General features: G+C 40.4%; 1 protein-coding gene across 1 annotated transcript; it reads right to left on the minus strand.

Moving 5' to 3' along the window:
- Positions 1-11,057: 11,057 nt before the first annotated feature.
- LOC309793386 (RAD52 motif-containing protein 1-like) lies at positions 11,058-17,121 on the minus strand (the record flags this gene model as incomplete). The annotated part of the gene is made up of 7 exons (XM_082603858.1): positions 11,058-11,360; positions 11,585-11,869; positions 13,331-13,416; positions 15,067-15,165; positions 16,123-16,291; positions 16,668-16,790; positions 17,113-17,121. The coding sequence occupies 7 exons, from the start codon at positions 17,119-17,121 to the stop codon at positions 11,058-11,060; spliced, it is 1,074 nt and encodes a 357-aa protein (XP_082459984.1).
- Between the last annotated feature and the right edge of the window lie 4,695 nt (positions 17,122-21,816).

The raw sequence follows: 21,816 nt of genomic DNA on the forward strand, positions 1-21,816 counted from the left end.
ATAAAAGATTCAAAGATATACAGATGGAAAATAAGCATATGAAAAGATGTTTGACATGATTAATCATTAGAGATGCTACAGTGAGATACAACTACACACCTATTAAACTATCTAAAATTAAAAATACTGAGCATAGCAAATGTTGGCCACAACGTGAAGAAAATGCAGCTCTCATACACTGCTGGTAGAGATGTAAAATGATCAAACCACTATGGAAAATAGGTATTTTTTAAAAACTTAAACATACACTTACCAATGATGCAGCCATTCTACAGGCAGGCATTTACCCAGGAGAAATGGAAGTAAACATCCATACAAGACTTGTACACAAATAGTCATAGCAACTTTATCTGTAATAGACAAAGACTCAAACAACTCAAATGTCCATCAATGGTCAATACATAAATGGTGGTACATCCATATAAAGGAATGCTATTCAGCAATAAACAGAAATGAATTACTGATATATACAACAATATGGATGAAGATTAAAATAATTATGCTGAGTTAGAAGCCAGTTAGAAAAAAGTATACACTGTATGATTCCATTTATATAAAATTCTAGAAAATGCAAACAGAAAGCAGATCAATGGTTGCATGGCGATTGGGAAGTGCAAGGAACGATGGGAAGGAAGAATTACAAAGAGACATTAAGAAACTTTCTGAGGTGATGGACATTTTGATTTTCGTGATGTCTTCATGGTGTGTATGTATGTGAGTGTGTGAACACAGATTACTGCATGTCAATTGTACCTCAAAAAGCTGTTAAAAAAATGATATTATATAAGAGAGACAATTGGGGAAATTTGAATAGCAACACTTTATTAGGTAATATTATTGTGTAAGAATTTAATTTCTTCAATACTGTGTATTAACAGTATTGTCGTTAAACAGGGAAATAATTTTTAATATCCAGAGAGGAAGGCATGTAGCTGACAAGAGAGGGATCGCAATTGTGGCAGATGCTGTGGGACGCTGAGGAAGATGAGGCTAGAGCGGTGACCAATGCGTTACGGCACGGTGAAGGGAGTCATTTGTCAGGTGACCTGACAAAGACGGTTGGAACAGACTGCTAAATGCAGGGCCATTTCTACATACTAATCTCATGCAATCCCCTCAACTAGCCTTGGCGTAACAGAAAGTTTCTATTAGCTTGCCATATGGGAGGGCGGATGGCACAATTTAAGGTGCAGTACGTTGTGTAATAAACTGTCACAATAGGGTCCTACAGAAATAGTTTTTTAAACCGCAAAAAAAAAAAACTTGACCCTTCCCTCACAACATATATGAAAATTAACTCAAAATGAATCATAGACCTAAATGGAGCTATACAACATATGGAAGAAAATGTAGGAGAAAATCTTTGTGCTTTCGGGTTAGACAGTGGGGTCTCAGAGAAAGATTTCTTAGATTAAGACACAAAAAAGCAGAAACCATCTAAGAAAAATTGCTAAGGGACTTCCCTGGTGGTTGAGACTTCGAGTTCCCAATTCTGGGGGCCCGGGTTCGACCCCTGGTCAGGGAACTAGGTCCCACATGCATGCCTCAACTATGAGTTCGCATGCCAGATCTAAGAAGCCCATGAGCCGCAACTAAGGGGCCCATCTGCCGCAACTAAGACCCAGCACAACCAAATAAATAAATTAAATAAATATGAAAAATTAAGAAAAATTGCTAAATTAGAGTTCATCAAAAAAAATTTAACACTTCTAGTTTTCAGAGACACTTTAATATAATGAAGATAAGTCACAATCTGGGAGAAGATATTTACTAAACACATATCTGAGAGCAAGGACTTTTTCCATTGCTTTTTATATAAAGCACTCTTAAATCTCAATACAAATATCCAATTCAAAATGGATTTGAAGAGACACTTCATTTAAAAAGATATTTGCACATGAATAGACACTCAACATCATCAGCTATTACAGAAATGCAAAATGTGGCAAAAACCACGAGATTCAACTACACACCTACTAGAAAGGCTAAAATGTTTTTAAAAAACAAATATAAGGATCAGGTGAAGATGTAGAGCATCTGCAACTCTCATAGACTGCTTGTGGGAAAGCAACATGGCACAGGCACTTTAGAAAACAGTTCAGCAGTTTCTTAAAAAGTTCAATAGGCACCTAGCATATGATGAAGCAATCCCACCCTGAGGTATTTTACCCCAAAGAAATGAAAACATATGCTCACACAAGACATATGTTCACACACACATGTGAGTGTTTTCAGAGGCTTTGTTCATAATAGCCAAAAAACAAGAAGAAACTCAAATGTTCATCAAACGATGAATGCGTATCCACACAACTAGAATACTGCTCAGCGCTCAAAAGGAATGAGCTACTGACGGGTGCAACAAAACAGATGAATCTCCAAAGAGACTGGCTAAGTGAAAGAAGCCAAAAACAAAAAGCTACATAACACATGATTTCACTTATCAAATATTCTGGAAAAGGCAACATTATACGGACAAAAATCAGATTGGTGGTTGCCAGGGGCTGGTAGTGACAGGAGGATGGATTGACTACAGAGGGACAGGAGGGGTCTTTTGGGAGTGCAGAAGTTTTCTTTACCTCAAATGTGGTGGTGGCGGCTACAAAACTATACGTTTGTCAAAACACATCACACTGTATATTTAAAAAGAGTGAATTTTGTTAAATGAAAATTATACATAAATAAACCTGACTTAAGAAGATAATCAAACAAACCTAAAAATACAATTGAGTGAAAATCAATGTAAGAAAAATCAACTTACAGTGTTTCCAATTCAAGGGTCATCATGAGGATGCTTTCAATTGCTGTAAGTGACACTTGTGCTGTTCCCATGTCTCTGAAGGAGAAGCCCAAACATGCATGATATAAAACCCAAAGACAAAATTTCTAAACTGAAAAAGATACGTAACATGGGATTACTTCCACTTTGGCTTCTTACTTGCCATAGATGATAATTCTAATGAGCTCTTTTGGAAGAAATTTAAATTTGCATCATCAAATTAATGACCTTGGTGCTGAACAGTACAATCATTTTCTATTATCCTCACTTCTCATTTTCAATTGCATCTACCTCTTTTGATCACTCTTTTAAAAAAAAATAATGTACCCCTTATTCCTTTTTGCTTTCTTGGATAAATACTATTCCTATATGCATCTTCATGTTCCATATCTATATGTGTTCTTCAACACTCTTCTCATCCTCTGCTGGCTCTCTTACCCATATATATTCTTTCTTAATCCTTTTCTTTGCCAATAACTCTTATTTTCAATAACCCAGTTAAAATCTAAATTATGACTGTTTAGCCAAAGTACTCAATTTTTGACGAAAGTCAAAAGGAGCAGAAATTATCTAATGAGCCATGAAACTGTTACAATACTTACAAAGAGTTTAATGCTGGCACTTTAAAAAGACAAGAACCTTCAACTGTTGCCAAAGGATTACGATTGAGAATTCTGAAAAATGGAATGGAATTAAAATTATCTGCATTTTCAATTACTTCCATGAAAGTTTATATTCATTTTTTTTGGTATGGAACTTGAAGGTTAAAAAAATCATTTTCTGTCTTTACCTATAAATCACCCTTAGAATCTGTAAAACACTCTTTCACTGGGAGCTACCCAGGTCTCTAGATGATAAAGTGGAGAAGAGAAACAAACAAACAATAAAATAGAAAAAACGTGGCTAGCAAAGAAAAAATATGTCGAAGTACTTTTCACGTTAAAAACCCTCGAAGTGACTATGCTGGTAGGAAGCCCTTGCTCTGTAAAAAAGTACTATTTCTAGTGTCCTCCATAATTCAAGGGGTTTTTCTTTCATCTCTACAATGTTTGAAAAACTTCATGATTTAAACTACCCAGCTAAAGGCAAAAATAAGGCTAATTCCTTGGTTCTGGAGCCAAAGAAGAGAGAAATCCAAGAGGAACTGGTGAAAGCCATACTCCCATCACATAGTCCCGTGTGTATTCTGGTGCCATAGCCTTTGTTACTGTGTAATCAACTGTTTACTTGTCACTCTCCTAGATTGTCAGCAACTTGAGAGCAGGGACCACACTTTATTGTCATTATTATTCCTGTGCCTGACATAGTGCCTAATAGTTACTAGGCATTTAATAACTGTTTGCTGAATAAATAAATAACATTTTGTTTATATATCAATAAAATAAACAAATTAATTTTGAGGAACAAAATTTTATTCCAAAATGTTGGAATAGATTTTCTTCATAGTTCTTCCTTTCTTTCTTTTTTTTCCCCTTAGTTCTTTAAAACAAATAAGGGGGAAAAAAAAACAGAAAAGAAACAGGAAGAAAGAAGAGAATATCTGACTTTAGGTTAGCTCTACTCAAGAATTATTAGTGTACTTTTGCAGAATATTATAAAGATAATTATCAAAACTAATATCTTTTGGGTTGCCATGCATATGTGATCAGCATTTAACATTTCATCCTCACAGTAACCTTATGTGATATATATATTACACAATTGTACAAATGAGGAAACTGAGGCACAGAGAAGTTACATAACTTGTCTTAAGTCATCAAGCTCGTAAGAAGCAGAGCTGGAGTTGGTACTCAGTTCTGACTCTAAAGCCTGTGTTTAACCTGAATGAAAAAAAAGGGTTTTTTTTTTTTTTGAAACATCTGTTACTTTAACCTTAATTTTGACAGCACTAAATACAGAAATACCTTTTCAAACTTCATCTACCCATCTGGGAAAGCCTCTATGAGAACTATATTTTCTCTTTTTATTTATTTATTTATTTCTCTTTTTATTTATTTTTTCCTTAATCATCTCTCGTGATAAATATTTAATTAGCCTATGGCCATTGAGACTTTATAGATTTTTTTAAAAAATTGCAGGAAAATCAGTAAAAATGATGGAGGAAGGACATCTGAAAATTCATCCCCGCATGGAAGCAACAATAACAACAACAACAAAACTGGCAAAAATGGTCAGAATCAACGTCTTCTGAACTCTGGGAATTTAACCAACACGCTGGCAGCAAATGGGGGAGCAAGTTATTCAAGGAAAACAAATTAATTTCTGTAAGAACAACGAGATCTGTGTTGCTTGAACTTGCCCTCGACCTTTGGTCTCCATGCCAGTGGTAGCCTTGAAAAACAGCCCACATCACTGGTACCAGAACGAGCAGCATGGACTGGGAGGTCCTTCAAAGCCTCATCCCCAAAGAACTGTCATTGTTGTACATGTCTGGTGGTCCCCTGGAAGACCTCACTTGAAAGGCTTGCCTTTGACCTGACTGAGGGCTGTCTAGTGAGAAAAGCCTCTGCTCAGGTGGCATTTCTGGAAAACATTTTCAAGCAAATATTTTAACATGGCGGTGGCATGAGGCAATGGATAACAGTTTGGGGCAAAAAACAACCCAACCGCAAAGCTTTAAAAGAAAAGCTGAGGAATGAGATGTCCACAGACACTTTGCAATATTCCAATGTATTCCTGGGAAACTGGAAGACCACAAGACATATTCCTGGGCATCTAGGAAAATAACTGTTAGCATTAATAAATGAGTTCAGCAAGGTTGTAGGATATAAGATCAATATTATTTCTCCACACCAGCAATGAGTAATCGAAAAATGGACTTTAGAAAACAATTCCATGTGGAACAGTATCAAAACAAATATAATACTTAGGGGAATATTTTACCAAGTAAGTGCAAGATTCACACTGAAAAGTACAAAACTGTTGAAAGAAATTGAAGAAGATCTAAATAAATATAAAGACATGCTGGATTCCTGGACTGGAAGATAATCTTATTAAAATTTCACTACTTCCCAAATCGACCTATGGTTCCATTGCAATTCCTATCAAAATCCCAGCTGACTTCTTTCCAGAAATTGCCAAGCTCTTTCTAAAATTCCTATGGCAATTCAAGGAAACAGAATAACCAAAACAATGTTGGTAAAGAACAAAGTGGGAGGACTCACACATCCTGGTTTCAAAACTCAGTTCAAAGCTACAGCAATCACAGTGTGGTACTGGAATAAGAACAGACATGTAAATCAATGGAACAGAATTGACAATATAGAAATAAACCCTCATATTTATGGTCTATTGATTTTCAACAAGGGTGCCAAAACAATTCAATGTGGAAAGAACAGTCTTTTCAAATGATGCTGGGACAACTGTACATCCACACACAAAATAATGAAGCTTCACACCGTATATGAAAATTAACTCCAAATGGATCAAATATCCAAATGTCAGCGCTAAGGCTATAAAACTCTTAGAAGAAAACACAGGAATAAATCTTTATGACCTTGCTTTAGACAACAGTTTCTTAGATATGATACCAGAAGCACAAACAACCAAAGGAAAAATAGATGAATTGGATTTTATAAAAACTAAAAAGTTTGTGCTTCAAAGGACACTATCAAGAAAGTGAATAAACATATAGAATGGGAGAAAATACTACAGGTGGGAAGAATAAGATGCAGTGGGGAGAAGAAAAGTATAGTAGTTGCTAGGTGTGGCAATCTCAAAATTTTGAACTATTACAAATAAAACAGCCACCCTGAATCACCCCAAAGGGCAGACCCAAGTTATTTTTGCTTTTAGTGTTTATGCCTTTCTAAATCTGAGAAGCTGCCAGGATTCTAGTACATAGCAAAAAGTGAGGACAACACCCTCAAGTGTGTAAGCTTTTGTGTGTACATAGCTATGTAAAGGAAACCAATGCTAGCTGACTGGGGGAGCATTAGGGCGGCTCTGTTACCGCAGCTCAATTTGCCTTCATAGTGTGGACACACCTCCCGCACTGATATTCTCAACAATGGGGTAAATAATTCAATAGGGATAAGGCTTTGATTTTCCTCTTATTCTCTCTTCGTGCTTATGTTCTTGGTACAATATTGATGTACCACGGACAAGCCAGCATGTGAATGTGCTCTGTCTGGTTAAGTTATATAGCCTTTCTACATTGTAGAGTCCTTCAGTTTCTAAAATCATGGAGCTTGTATTGTTAGATCCAATGAAGTGACTAAAAGAATTTTTAAAAATAAGCCATCAGTCTGGACGTGCATAGGTGAATGAAGGAGAAACACTTTACAGTCAGAGAAAAAAAGCATACTTAACATTTAGGATTATCAACCACTGCCGGTTTTCCATAGTATATTTCATTCCTGATTTTATCTGAAAGAGATATGATTACTACCACCATTGAAAAAGTGGTACTTTATAATTTAATAAGCTCTTGGCTCATCTTTGAGGTAGATTTCGGATTTAAAATAGACTACCACACTGCTAACTACTTCACCTGATATTTCTCAATAACATAGAGGCTTCATTCAAGAAACCTACTGACTTATAATTACCTGACACCCGGTGATGAATCAAGGTTTTGTGGGGCCTGAACCTCATCTACTTTGGGAAATCCTATCTAATAAAAATATGCAAAGTTATAAATAGAAAAATCGCTAGGACCCCTCTCAAACCTTGGAAGGGTCCTATGCAAGTGAGGAGCCCTGAAGCCTAAGGTTCATTGAATTCATGATAAATCCACCTCAGCTGGGGCCCTTTTCCAAACTTATTTAATGCAAGCAACTTATAAACACCCCAGTAATATGTCATTATAGGTAGTAAAATGATTTAACTCGAGGGTGGCATCTTCCCTTGGTGGCTTGCCTTTGGTAAGAGATGCAATAAAGTTTATATCTCACCATGGCAAATGTTTCCTGAAGCAAATTAGCTTTGTCTATTAGAAAGACTTAGTCCAAAACAAAGACTTACTATACTGTGACAATCTTTTGAAAGCAACTGCGAATAAGTTTTCGGAGTACAGTACTAATTTATTTACAACACCAGATAGCTCTGATTCTTTCACTTCCTTTTTCTGTCATTTAAGAGGAGCACAAATTCCAAAGGAACAAGTTGGTGCCTCTTCCATTACAAATCTTTTCTAACCTACCACCCATTTGCTACTTCATCACCCCCCTCCCTCTCCTTGTTACCCTGCTGCATAGATGCTAGAATGGCTCTCATATATGTTTTCCCATCGACATCCATATTTCTCCTTCCAGTATGAAAGCTTCTTGGGGACAAAGTCCCTGCCCTATGTGTCTTTGTATCCCCAGCACTTAGTACAGTGTTTACAGACAGTGGGCAACGCACTCAGTGAAAGTTTTGGAATGAATTCATTAATTTTTAAACTGTGATTTATTTATTTATTTCCACAATGTATTTTCCTGTGTTGCCTACATTAACTATAGTGAAACTCTGATTCTTATAAGGAACTCTTGGTGTTCTAGGATGTTTAGGAAAAGTGGTGAGTTTCAGACGTTGTACTGATGCTACTAAAACCTCCTGGTGAAGGGACCTCACGAGCCTGCTCTCCGGTGTGCTAACAAAAGAAAAACCGACCCTTGGTGCTCTCTCCCCAAGGTAGGCGTCAGCAAACTAACAAGGGAAAGGAAGGAGGCCGCTAAAGATAGGCATCTGCAGGAATTGTTAATCCAGCTCCAGACACAGCCTCAACACCTTCATTAACCCAAAATGTGGGAACTGTGTGAAACTGGATTTCTGAACCACAAGACAGGTAAGAGAGTCTTTTCCAAAGCCAGGTGTAGAAGAGCTCTTTACCTTGAGTCTAAAATCGCCTTCGGGCCATTGAACGTACCCACTCTCATTTCCTTGTGTCATGAGAAATCAGAGAAGTTTTGAGCTGAAGGGGTGTAAAACCCACACTTCTTATTGAAGAGTAGTCAGCAAAGAAAATATATTGAATTAGGCCGCAGCAAAGTCTTTTCTTTATATTTTTCACACTACAGCTGAACACAAACGACGTCTTTTTCCATACCTCAAAGGTTCCTATTGGCCACAGATAATTCACTTCAGCAATATATGCTTTTTTGAAAAATAATGTTCTGGGTGGCTGGGGAGAGCCCTGTGGTGGGTGTTCAGGAATTCTTTCTGCTTTACCATTTAAAAGAGCTAATGATGGTTGGGGAAGCACCCACACCCACTGAACCACACCCTGCTAAACTTAGTTCTCTGCAGCTCTGTGTTGCATACATTTTAAGCAGTTAGGAACTTTGCACATGAAAAGGAATCAAAGTGAAATTCAAAAGTGGAAGTGCCTGGACCATTCGCATATTGGAGAGGCATCCGTGGGATTCCATGACAATGCTAATCTGAGTGTTTTGGTTCGGGGACTTTAATTGACCATGCCAAAGATCAGTACTATGGAAAGCAGAGCCTTTCATATATATGAGTTAAACAAGTCTCTTGGCCTCTTTGTACCTTAGTTTCCTCATTTGAAAAAAAAATAAATGGCTCTCAAGACATACTTTCCAGAATTCATACTGGGCTTACTTACACCCAGCTAACCAATAACTGCATGATTGTTTTTACACACAGTTGTTTACATGTATTCATCTTCTATTTCACTTACAACTTGTGTAAAAACTGCATTCCATGCCAGGCCTGAAACGTTCCAAAGCTCAGTTCTGGGAGTAAATTGCAACCAAGATTTCTACAAAAAAAGACACAAGCAAAAGAATTAGAAAAATAGATATTCTTTCAGAACATTTATCCTTTGGCAATAATTCTAATTTATATATGATGAAACATAACATCACTACTCCCTCCATACACTAAAGAAATCTCACTGTGGGAGATATTATGATTTATACTTTCATGATTATATATGTGGTGCAGTAGATACAAAATACTAAATGCTCATTAAATACTTGTGTTAAGTCATCTTTATTTCTCTAGCTAGGCAGCACTATTGACACTTCGGGCTGGATAATTCTTTGCTGTGGGAGGCTCTCCTGTACACTGTTGGATGTTTAGTAGCATCTCTGGTCTCTGTCCACTAGATGCCAGTAGCATATACAGTTCTGACAAGCAAAACTGTCGCCAGACACTACCAAATGTCACCTGTGTGCAAAATCACCCTGGTTGAGAACCACTGCTCTTGATACTGGGTGATGTTGGATGCTCAGCATGATCCTGCTCTGTGCTGGAACTGTCACCTCGGGATACAATGGAGACTGAGCTACAACTTCCTTAAGGAGCTCTGGAGGCTGAGATGGGGTCTTCTGCTGGACTGGAGAAGGTTCAACCTCTTTAGTGACCTGTGGATTTATGGGAAGGGCCAGAGCCAGAGATTTAACAGTGACATTGTACAAGTGTGACTGCTGAGCTTCATTTACCCCATGATGAACACATGGTCAAACTACAACCTCCTTAAGTGTCTCCAAGGGCCGGGCGAGGGCCTCCTGAGGACTTGAAGTTTCTAGTTCCTCAGGGGCCTCTGAAGGCTGAGATGGAGCCTCCTGCGGAAGTGGAGGTGGTTCTACCTCTTCAGTGGGCTCTGCATGCTGAGCCTGGGCCTCTGCCTGGGGTGAAAAAGATTCAACGTCCTCAGGGGTCTGTGGATGCTGAGCAGGGGCCTCTTGATGAGGTAAAGACTCAGCCTCCTCAGTGAGCTCTGGATGACGAGTTTGCGCCCCCTGCTGGGATGCAGACATTTCAGCTTCCTCATGGGGCTCTGGAAGTTCATCTGGGCTTCCCAGAAAATCCCTAGGTATGCTCTCCTCAGGATAAAAGGCCTCCATACTTGGATGTAAATAATCACCCTGCAACTGTTGTTCTAGACACTGAGTGTTTTTTTTCAAATTGGCCTATAGTTCCAACAACAACTTTGGCAAGCCGTCGATGCTGAACTAGATCTTTCTTCAGGTTTGGGGGTGAAACAATAAAGCTCATTGGTTTTGAGCTCTTACTACCTAGAGGTGGAACAAGTATTTCAAATGATTGGTGACCTTCAGCCTGATCTAGACCTATGTGTTTAGTCTTACTTTTGTGTCGAGGAGGCAGAACCAAGGGCTGATTCTGATCCCACTCTAGCACTGGAACCGCCTCTGGGAGCTTTTGATGTTGGATTTGCTCGTTATTCAGATACTGATGTGGAACAGCAAACTGATCTGGCCCTATAGGCAGCTCTACAACGGAATCCGTGTCCGGGTATGGAGCCTCAGTCTCACTCAACTCCTGATGAGGCAGGGCCAACATCTGGACTGGAGACGAGGACGTCAAGTAATTAAAGCCCCCGGCTTCTTCCAGGGGTGTAAGGGCAAGGGGCAATTTGGGAGGGCTGTCTGAGGTGTATGAAGACCAAGTCTCGGTCAGGCGCGGGGGTTAGGGGGTCACCTGGACGCGGCCCAGGGCCCACTTCGGAGGCTGAACTGCCTGGACTAGAAGCCACAGTCATTGCCATGTGAGGAGGAGCCGTGGGGTGCAGCAGCAACACAGAGGCACAGCCAGGACATAACATGTGGCGGCTCCCAGGCACAGCGACCCAGGCCAGCGAGAAGCCAGAGCCACATCCTCCTTCAGAGCCGAACTGAACCGTTATGCCAGCGCTGCAACACAGGGCTCACGGTTAGCAACTGTTAGCAACCACGTGTCCCTCCCTCACCTAACGTCCCACCCGTTATTTATGACATCTGTATTTACTCCACCTTTATTAGGCTCCCGCGGAGATCCAATGCACGCCACCAGAGTGAGCCTTTTTCCCAGAGTCCCCAGGGCACAAGCCACCCTTCCCCTTGCAAAGGAGACAATTACCTCCTGCTGGGCCCCCTTCCCAACCCCGCCCTGCCCTCCCAGGCCCCAAACAATGAGGCGGGATTTGGGCTGCAGACCCCAGTGGCCCCAAACTCCAGCAGCCCAGGGGTGGAGGGGGGTTGGGAAGGATGCAGAGCTTCCCGAGGAAACCACAGGATGTGGCATTCTGGGAAATTCAAAAGTGCTAGTCCAGTTCTGGCATCTGAACTCTTCCTCCTCGAAGCTGAAGTCTGAGAGACATTCTTCCTCCCTTTGGCTACAGGGCTGACAAGAAAAGTAGCTGACCTGCAAAATGAGCACCAGTCAGGGTGGCGGGAGGGGAACACACCTTACAATTATTCTAAAATGTTGCCATTTCCTCCAAACTCTCAGTATTCACGTCTCATTATTAATTCACCACTCTGTCATCAGAGGTTACCACTGAATCAGTGATGACTCCAGAACTTCTGTAGGAGGGGTTTGGGGCAAGTGAGCAATTCATTCTGGGAAAGAGTGTCTAAAACCAAGCGAATGGCCCTTTATATTAGCATGGGAAAACTTCCCCCATCCCACCTTGTCTCAACAGAACCATTAATCTAGAAAAAACTACTGTGTCACTTTTCAGAGGTCTACCCTGTGTGCAGACATGGAGAAGACACTTAGAATGTTAAAGTCAGCATGTGAAGTAGTTTTCTCCAAATACTCTAACTAGCACCCAGTTTACTTTCTTCACAGTCCTTTTCATAATCTATTTAATTTTAGTCCTTTTTAATTGTCTGGTACACCTGTAACACCTAAACTCCAAGAGAGAAGGAGCTTCATCTTATTTCCAGTGCCTGGCACATAATGGTTTCTCAATGGAACTGATTCCAAGATTGGCCTCATTTAGGAATGGATCTGTTGTTACAATCAGTTTTCCGAAATCTTTACTATCAATACGGAGTCCTTTCCTCTCACATTTCACAGGAAGCTAGACTTCTTAATGTCCAAACATGGATACGTTTGAAGTTTCCTTGACTGATTTCAATTGAATTAAAATAATTATTTTGTACAGGAAAAACTTTCAAAATTTCTACATTTTTCAGAACATAACCACCTTTTCTTTCTCTACTTTCTTCCCTTCAAAACAAACTTTGCAACGTTGGGGTGAGTTAAATCATCAGAAAACTAGCCCCAAAATAAGCTCTCAATGACATGAAACACATTTTTTGCTCCTTTTTAATAAAAATCCTATATACAGTACATTAATGTTTTCTTTTAGAAGTTACGTTGACAACTTAATCCCTAATTCGAGGCATCCATATAATTGGTTTACAGAAAGGTGCTTCGGCAAAATATTTAACACAAGATATATATGAGATGCTGAGATCTGGGTAATATACCTTACTTGAAAGGCATGAATAGTTTTAAAACACTGTAGCATAATCACACTTAAGGCCATAGTTACTTTGTTCCCAAATCCCTGCAATTCTATTTGAGGGGAGTTCTAAAGGGCCTGTGTCTTCTCCTGTGTCCACAACTGTAGACGTACACTGATGGCCCTCAATCCTGCTCTCCAAACTTCAAATAACGGGCCAGAGACAAGGCTCGGGACTTGGGAAAGTCCTAGAAATTCCCTGCCTCAAAAGCAGTTTCAGAGTTTCACATTTTCCTAAGGAAGACAGAGCTGAGTAGACATGCCAAAGTCTTCCAAATCCTGCTGCTTGTTTTGAATTATGGCTACACTGGCTGTGTACCCCTTGAGTTTGTATCTCCACATACACATACTTGAATTAAATCCTGTAGTTCCTCTTTGGTTCTAGCATCTGTGACCTCTTCACAGAGTCTATATGCCACGGCTGTTTTACCAATTTCTGAGATAAAGTTAACAAGGATCAATGCAGAAGTTTTCTTGCTCTAAAACTTCCTGTATACAATGGTAGCACCCAATAATTAGACATTCTTTTGATTTCTAAAAGCAGAAAATAAGAGCATTTTCCTAGAAGTTCCCTCATCTGACACTCCAGTTTTTATCATAATTAGTTGTGAAAAAATATATAAGAAGTATCAACTTTGGTTCAAAAACCTTTATGATCTTAGAAATAAGAACTAAGGAATAATGACATAGAAATTAAAAGCTGTGGAAACAAAAATGTTCAATCACAATACAATGAAATAGGAAGGCATTAGGTGGGGGTCAAAATGAGTTCAAACCTGGAGAGATACCACTGGACTATAATAGATACTTCATATTAGAAGCAAGGCCAGGGCCTACTCCTTGGGACCAAACTTCTACCAGATACAATGAACAAAGCTTTGGAGACAGAGACAGAGAGAGACAGCATTTGAACACTCTACTGGCAGAAACTAGCCCATGTACCTTTTGGACAATACAGCTTTCCTCAAGGCAAGCTAGAGCCACCAGGCTTTTTGGTCTAAGGAGTTTGGAGTACATATAAGGAATACCTTGGCATATTAGGGACAAACAACCCAGACATTTAGTTTCGTTCTTAAAGGTTGTTACCCAGAGTTGACAGCTGATGGAGATTCTGCCTGATGACCAGGGAAGTCAAACTTCACTGGAAGGACTGCCCAGGCTGGAAGGCCAAGACCAATCCAGGGTCAACTCTTACAAGCAAATAAGGTCTCTGACAACTTTGCTCGGATTTTCTCTAAGCCTGCAGGGCTGTGAAGCAGGGGAGCAATTCTGTTCCGGGAATCTACTCATCATAAAGTTTCCTTTGGGCACAGCCTGTGACATTCTCACCACTGTATAACTCGATAGGGAACACAATCAACACTATTCAATAGCATGACCACTTTCAAGGCTCACAAAAACGTAGCCAATTATTATATAAGAATCATATTCACCCAATATATCAGAAATGAAAACTGAAATTAAACTGATTTCAAAAACATCATCTAATAAACTCTTCAACAAGAAAAAAACGATAATAATAATAGTCAATATATTTTCTCTGCTTACTATGTTTCAGGCATAGTTCTAAGCTTTTTACATTCATCATCTCATTTACTCTTACAATAGCCTCCATTAGGTGATAAGCTGTATTACTAGTCCTATTTGCAGATAAAGAAATTGCAGCTTAGAGATATTAAATACCTTCCAATGCCTCTGGCTAGAAAAACCTAAAATTGCAACAACAACGACAACAACAAAATCTAAGAGACGAAGTTAGGACTCAAACGCAGGTGCCCAAGGCTTATCATCACTGCACTATTCTGGAAGATAAGCAAGCAATTGGGGAAGAACGGGATCAAACGCTTTCTGTAGGAACTGTGGCAAGTCACTCTACATCTAAACACTGGGGACAATAATATTTGCTGTCATTTTTCTCATAAATGCCACAAAGAACAAATTTAAGACTGCTGCTGTGAAAGCACCTGGTGAATGAAAGAATATGTAATGTTTTCGCTAACCATTATTTTCATCCAATTAACTTTTCAAGTAACTTTACTTGCTCACTGAAACTGAAGTACTTCAAGGACAATCAAAAAGGTCTTACCTAAAGCCACAATCAGCAGTTTCTGGAATGCATCTGTCATAGCCTTCTGAATAGCAAGCTTCTGGGTTACCTTCCTTTCCATAAGGAATGATAATGACCCTAAATCCAACCAAAACAGATGAATTTAAAATGCCTGTCTGAATAACTGATTTCTAGGTTATGTGTGTAAAACTAAAAATGCATCTGTGATTCTTAGATCATTATCTTAGTGATTAAGGGCAGGCACAACACTGGGGTACGGGTGAATGTCTCTGTTGTAGGTATACCCTGGCATGGCACATTTTGACTGCTCAGATCTATTCTGGAGGTTCCTAAAACACTCGATGGGAAATGGAAACCAAGAACGTGCACAAGTCTCATACTACTCACAGATTTCAAATGGACAAGCTGAGGCTGCACTGCTACAGACCCTGCTCTCCTGTGCGTAAAGGGCTGGATTCATACAGTGACATAGATTTGGCGGTAGTGCAGATGATCTGGCCTCTCCTCAACCATCACCCACTCAGGTGGATGGTGGAGCCTCCTCCACTCCATTCACTAACAGCTCTGCCTCTGAGTTAAAACCCTAAGCCCAAGTGCCATGGATTCTAGGAAAAAACTCAGTACCAATCGGAATCCCCTTTCTAGGGATCTACATTAACTTTTTCTGCTCAGGCCCTTCTATAGGAGGCAAAGGACTGAATATTTACACAAGAGTTTATTTCAATCTTTAGACAATGATTTTCTTGGGATAACTGAAGGCCAGAAGACATCTGTATTTGAAGGAATATTTTAGCACATAACAAATTATTAACAACAACCACAACAAAAACTAACTAATTTTCCTTCCTCCTAAGCTTCTTGGCAGGCGGTCAGTTCTCAAATTCTAAAGTTTAAGGTGCTGTCAGGTATTGCCTAAGATAAAAACCTATATTGTCAGGCAGAAAAAATCTGCCCAGGGCTTTAGTGGCTTAGAAAAGCGATGATGTGTCTGAAAAGGTGAGTTTCAGAAAGAAAGGAAAAAAGAGAAATCCCACTCCCTCACCTCCCCACACACAAACATACTGGAAAACAGACCTTCCTCCAACTTATGCAAAGGTTCCTCAGCCATGACAACTCCGGGACTCCTGCACTCATGGGAGGGCAACACCACCTCTAAAGCACAGAAGAACTTCAGGCTTTGCTTCTGAATTCGTGTCACAATAGCTTCATTTCCCCTTTCTTCAAGGTTAGAAAGATCCTGAAGCTGTTAGGATTATGAATTAAAGGCTAGACTTCAAAATATCCTGTTGTTAGAAATAAAAACGAAACTCCAGCAATCCCAGGTAATAGTTTAGGTATGCAATAGCTTCAAAATCAAGTTGGGACTTGCAAATGAATGACTAGATATGGACAACTATTTTTTATCATATACCATACAAATACTGGCGAAAATTATGGACACCGCCATCCAAGTCATTGAGATTATCACTAATTCTAGGTGGCAGGCCAATGCTCACATACTTCCATGTGGAAGGCTCTCACATCTCCTCCCCATAGCCCTGTTCTATTCTTCTCTCTAAAGTCTAGGAGTTCAATGTTGAAAGGAGTCTGGTGAGTCAAAGAAAATCTACAGACTTCACCTTGATGATCCTTTTTGACCACCCATTGAAACCAAAGTAGTGATTTGCCAATTCTTGGCATCTGGAGCTGTTTAGGGCCAGCGTATTATGTTGAACCGCCTTATGTCTGGTGCCAAGACGAACCTAAAGACATAAAAGTCCTAAAAATATCACAATCCTACATAGAGACTTGTTTTGGATATACCTGAGATTTATCAATACCAATTTCCTAGAGTGGTTGTGAAGATTAAGTAGGACATTTTAAGCAATGAGCTCACAGTCAGCCCTAAATAAATGTTATTTATTATGTTTAAGTCAGTACTTTTCTGCATCATTTCCAGGGCCCCTGATTAACTGGAAGGTTCCCTGACCTCTGGTGGTGAAAGTGATGATGAAAACAACCAAGGAAGCCCAGCAGAAGCCTATCATGGGGCTGGGGGTAAGCAAAGGAAGTGAACTGTTTTACTCGTCTCATCCTGTAGCTCCTGCTTGACAATATGACCTGAAGAGGAGGTAAGATGGACCTGCCACTGAATCAGGACCTTAATCTGTAGCACCCCCTCCCCAAGTTACTAACCCCTGTTAGAAGAGGGAATACCTATACCTCTATAAATGTAAATAAAGCAACCAAAAGAAGTAGGGGTTCATCTGCATGAACAAGCTTCTTGGAGAGTGCAAATATCGCCAGTCTTAACTCTCTAAATAACTTACATATTACTGTGGATTTTTTACATCACTAGTTCTTTCTTAAATATCTATTTCCACTTTGAACAGGGTGTAGTATATAAATATAGTCATAAAAATTCAAATAATACAAAGAAAGTCAAAGCATTGTTAATTCTTTATTGACTGGTTTGTGCATCTTCCTCTGTCACTAGTTTATGAGCTCCTTAAGTGCTTGAAGGAACCATAACAAGGAACCATTCTTTCCTTGTTACCAGAAGCAAGCATAGATCTTGGCATATAATAGAGGAGTGATGGTCTGTTGACTGAGTGAATGAACGAGTACATAAGAAAATGAAGTTACTTTCTCCAACTGAAGCTGCCTGCTGGGAAGGAGAAATGAAGACTAATTTTTAAATGTTGAGTGTCGCATGAGAGGCTAGGCCCTGTACGGTGAGTCATAATGGAGCTGTCCTGGACAATTAGGAAGCTTCAGAAGGGCTCTGAGCCCCTGGTAGTAGAGACAGTTGACATCTGGGATAACCTTGCCACAGTTCTTGCTGGCAAACATTTCCCTTCGTGCTACGGAGAAAAACTCAGATACATTAGGCCTTTCCTTCATTTTATTTTAAGATGTTATTCACTTTTCTGTGTTTATAAAAATACAGGGGGAAAAAGATAAGAATTATGTATACATGCCAATGAATAAAGGAACACATAATTGGAACTTCCCTGCTGGTGCAGTGGTTAAGACTCTGTGCTCCCAATGCAGGGAGCCCGGGTTCGATCCCTGGTCAGGGAACTAGGTCTCACATGCATGCTGCAACTAAGAGTTCACATGCCACAGTTAAGGAACCTGCGAGCCGCAACTAAAGGAGCCTGCCTGCTGCAACTGGGGAGCCCTTGAGCCGCAACTAAGGAGCCAACCTGCTGCAACTAAGACCCGGTGCAACCAAATAAATAAATAATTAAAATTTACAAAGAACACATAATTAAAGGAGGTAATAATATCGGGGGTGTGGGTAGTAAACTAAGGCTCTGCATTAACAAAAGAAATCTAGGGCTTCCCTGGTGGCAGGGTGTTTGAGAGTCCGCCTGCCGCTGCAGGGGACACGGGTTTGTGTCCTGGTTCAGGAAGATCCCACATGCCGCAGAGTGGCTGGGCCCATGAGCCATGGCTGCTGTGCCTGCGCGTCCGGAGTCTGTGCTGCGCAACGGGAGAGGCCACAACAGTGAGAGGCCCGCGTACCGCAAAAAAAAAAAAAAAAAAAAAACAGAAGGTGCAAAACTGTTTCCTATCCCAGACTCCTATCTTCCGTCTTACAATACTGTAACTGACACTTCACAGAATCAAAGTCCACACCGTGTAGGATTTTTCCCACCAGTACAAAACACTGGCTCAAGGGCAAGTTCGAACTGGCTATTAATTCAGTTCAGCAAACATTTCCTGAGGCCAGGCCCTGTGTTAGCAGCACTAAACGCAAAGAGGAAGCATGCCATCACTGCTTTCAAGAAACTCAGATTCTAGCAAGACAGGCAAAGCACAAATGAAAAATAGCAAGAAATACCTTCCATCTGCCGAAAGGCATGAGCTGCCCTCAAAAGAACACAAGTTCACTGTGAAGAGATGATAGGGAGAGCACAGGGGAGTTTATCAGAGAGAATGCACAAGAAGTCACCAAGACAAGAAAAAGCACATGATACACTCCAGGTGTGTCAGAGAAAGTGGGAAAGGAGCTAAGAATGCCCTCCAATGCCACAAGAAGTGAGGGCTTTATTCCATAGCAATGGAGCATGATGGGAGGTGTTTAAATAAAGGAGGAACCTATCGGGCAGTGCAGTGGTTGGGACTCCGCGCTTCCTCCACGGCGGAAAGGGGCGGGGAGAGGGTTTGATCCCTAGTCGGGGAACTAAGATCCCACAGGCGGCATGGTGTGGTCAAAAAAAAAAAAAAAAAAAAAAAGGAACTTATCATGTAGAAGTCCTGTGAACAACTGGTGATAAGCAGGCATTGCCATTAATAACAAACCACTAAGCAGTCCAAGTAATAGAGATTGAGAATTCAAGCGCAGCCTCTCCTGAGCTATACCACTCATAATGCAGGGAGCAGCAATCCTGGGCAAAGAAGACCTAAGATCCTCTGACCTGACAGTCACAACATTGCTCCGGCGGACCACGCTTGCAGACCTCCCACCACCATCTCTGTTGGTTCCGAGACTGCTCTTCTTGCCTCTTCCCACCCTCGCTCACTCTCCCCACTTTCTACCTCACCAAACGGCCCCAAGGTACAGGTCTCCTCCATCCTTCCAAAGCTCAATTTATGCCACTTCGCTTTTAAGAAAGACCCACGTTAGCGCCTGTTTTCCCAACCAAAAGAAATCCAAAGAGGTATCTATTTTCACAAAAAAGGGGGGAAAATGAGAACAGTGCCCGGCACGTGTTGTGCAGCAGCCCGTACAGAGGCAATTCGCACTGTGCGCTGCAAAAGCGGGTGCAAGGGGCACCACCCAGCTCCTTCCTGGGAACCACACTCAGCACCTCAGCATCAAGCCACCATAGCTTTGAACTGTCACTGAGCTTCCGTACTTTAGCTCAATTTATTCTGTGCATCCGTTAGCAAGATGTGTCCTATGGTCACTGCTTCTTCGCTTTACGCCACTTCGGCTTATGAAAGGTTTCATGGGAACGCTCTGCTTTCAGTCATTGGGGGAAACCCATACTTATTGTCCTCCCGCCTCCCTCCAGCCTACGCATCCACTCTCGGCCTGGCCTTTCCAGCTTTGAGAAGACAACCTGGCTCCGCCCTCTACCGCCTATATACTGCAGTGAAAGATGAGGGGAGAAGCTGACAGGCAGACAAAAGGCAGCAGCAGTGAGTGAGGCCTGACGACAGACAACGGAAGAGTTCCAGGCCCCTTCAACTTTTGAGACGTTTGGTATAATAAAAAATGTAGAAACACCTAAGGGATGGGATGAGAAAGAGCTCAAAATGGACTTCAGTATTTGTTAGCATTTGTTAAATATGGGTGGTACATACACGGGGTACAATGTAAGATTCTCCACTTTTCTCAGTATGAAATTTTTAATTAAAAAAATACCAAAACACGGTTTTAAAAATTACAGGATATTTAAAATGTTTATACATTTGACAAGTTAATACAACACAAAAAATGAAATCTAATTGTGTAATTCACAAGGTAATCCAACAAATATTTAGAGTATTGTATCCTCAGGCATTACATGGCCTCCCTTTAAACTTCCTCAGCTCTCCCTCAGTGGGCTATAATTCCCAGTTTACTTTAAGGGAACTTCAATATTTAAGTTATGGTTGGTGTTTATGTCCCTTATACAAACATGCATTCATTTGGGGGAATCAATTATCAAACAAACATCAAAAGTAATCATTTCTACATTACTAATGTGACTTTGCCCGTTAGAGATCAGAATGGCATTACAAGGTCATCAGTCACTCATTCTATAGGCCAGAGTTGATGCTATTGACATTTTGGGCTGAACAATTCTTTGTTGCGGAAGGCTGTCCTGTGCTTCATAAATGTTTCAGCAGCATCCTGGCCTCTGACCACTAGGTGCCAGGAGCACGTCTCCTGACTTACGACAACTAAAGATGTCTGTCTCCAGACATCAGCAAATGTCCCCTGGGGGGCAAAATCATTCCTGGTTGACACCTACTGATCTAAACAAGCATAGAGTGTTTGCTTGCCAAATAACAGCAACAGAAGATGGATAAATCCATGGATTCCAAAGGTCCTAGAATTAGCAAATCTTCTCTATAAAACTCCTAGCCCACATCTAGAAAATATTACAAAAAGAAGCAAAATGAAAAGAAAAACTAACAACACATGAGCTAAAATCTTTACTAGGGACAGAACACAGCATAGTGATCCAAAGCACAGGCTTGGAGCCAGAGGACTTACATTCAGAACTCACCAGCTGTCACTCACCAACTGTGTCACTCACCAGCTGTGTGACCTGGAGCAAATGACTTAGCCTCAAGTATCTCAACTTGCTCACCTCTAAAATGGCAAGGAGACAACTAATACCTACCTCCTATGGTTATTTATTTTCACTTAAGAATTAAGCGAAATAATACGTGTAAAGTGCTTAAAAGAATGCCTGGCATACAGTGAGTGCTCAGTAAGTGTTAGCTATTGTTATTTCACTAAAATTCCATATTTTCAATTTATACAAAGTGGAAATCACTTTACAGATTTCAACATACAACACTCTATTTTTAGAAAATAAAATATCATGCTATGTAACTACTTTATCTACTTGACAGAGGAATTATTTTCACCCATTTTCACCATCTCGGTAAAATAATAATGGTTATGATTATGCAATCATAAGAGTGATTATGCTCTCCAATAGCCATTGGAGAAACAAGTGTACTTGTACATCACTGACAAACACAAGCTAACCCCTAAAACTGGCTCTGAGGGGAGATCACAAAGCCTACCATCAACATTAATCACCAAACATATCAGCC

This window comes from Mesoplodon mirus (genome assembly GCF_964341445.2).
Source record: "Mesoplodon mirus genome assembly, chromosome: 18".
NCBI lineage: Eukaryota > Metazoa > Chordata > Mammalia > Artiodactyla > Ziphiidae > Mesoplodon > Mesoplodon mirus.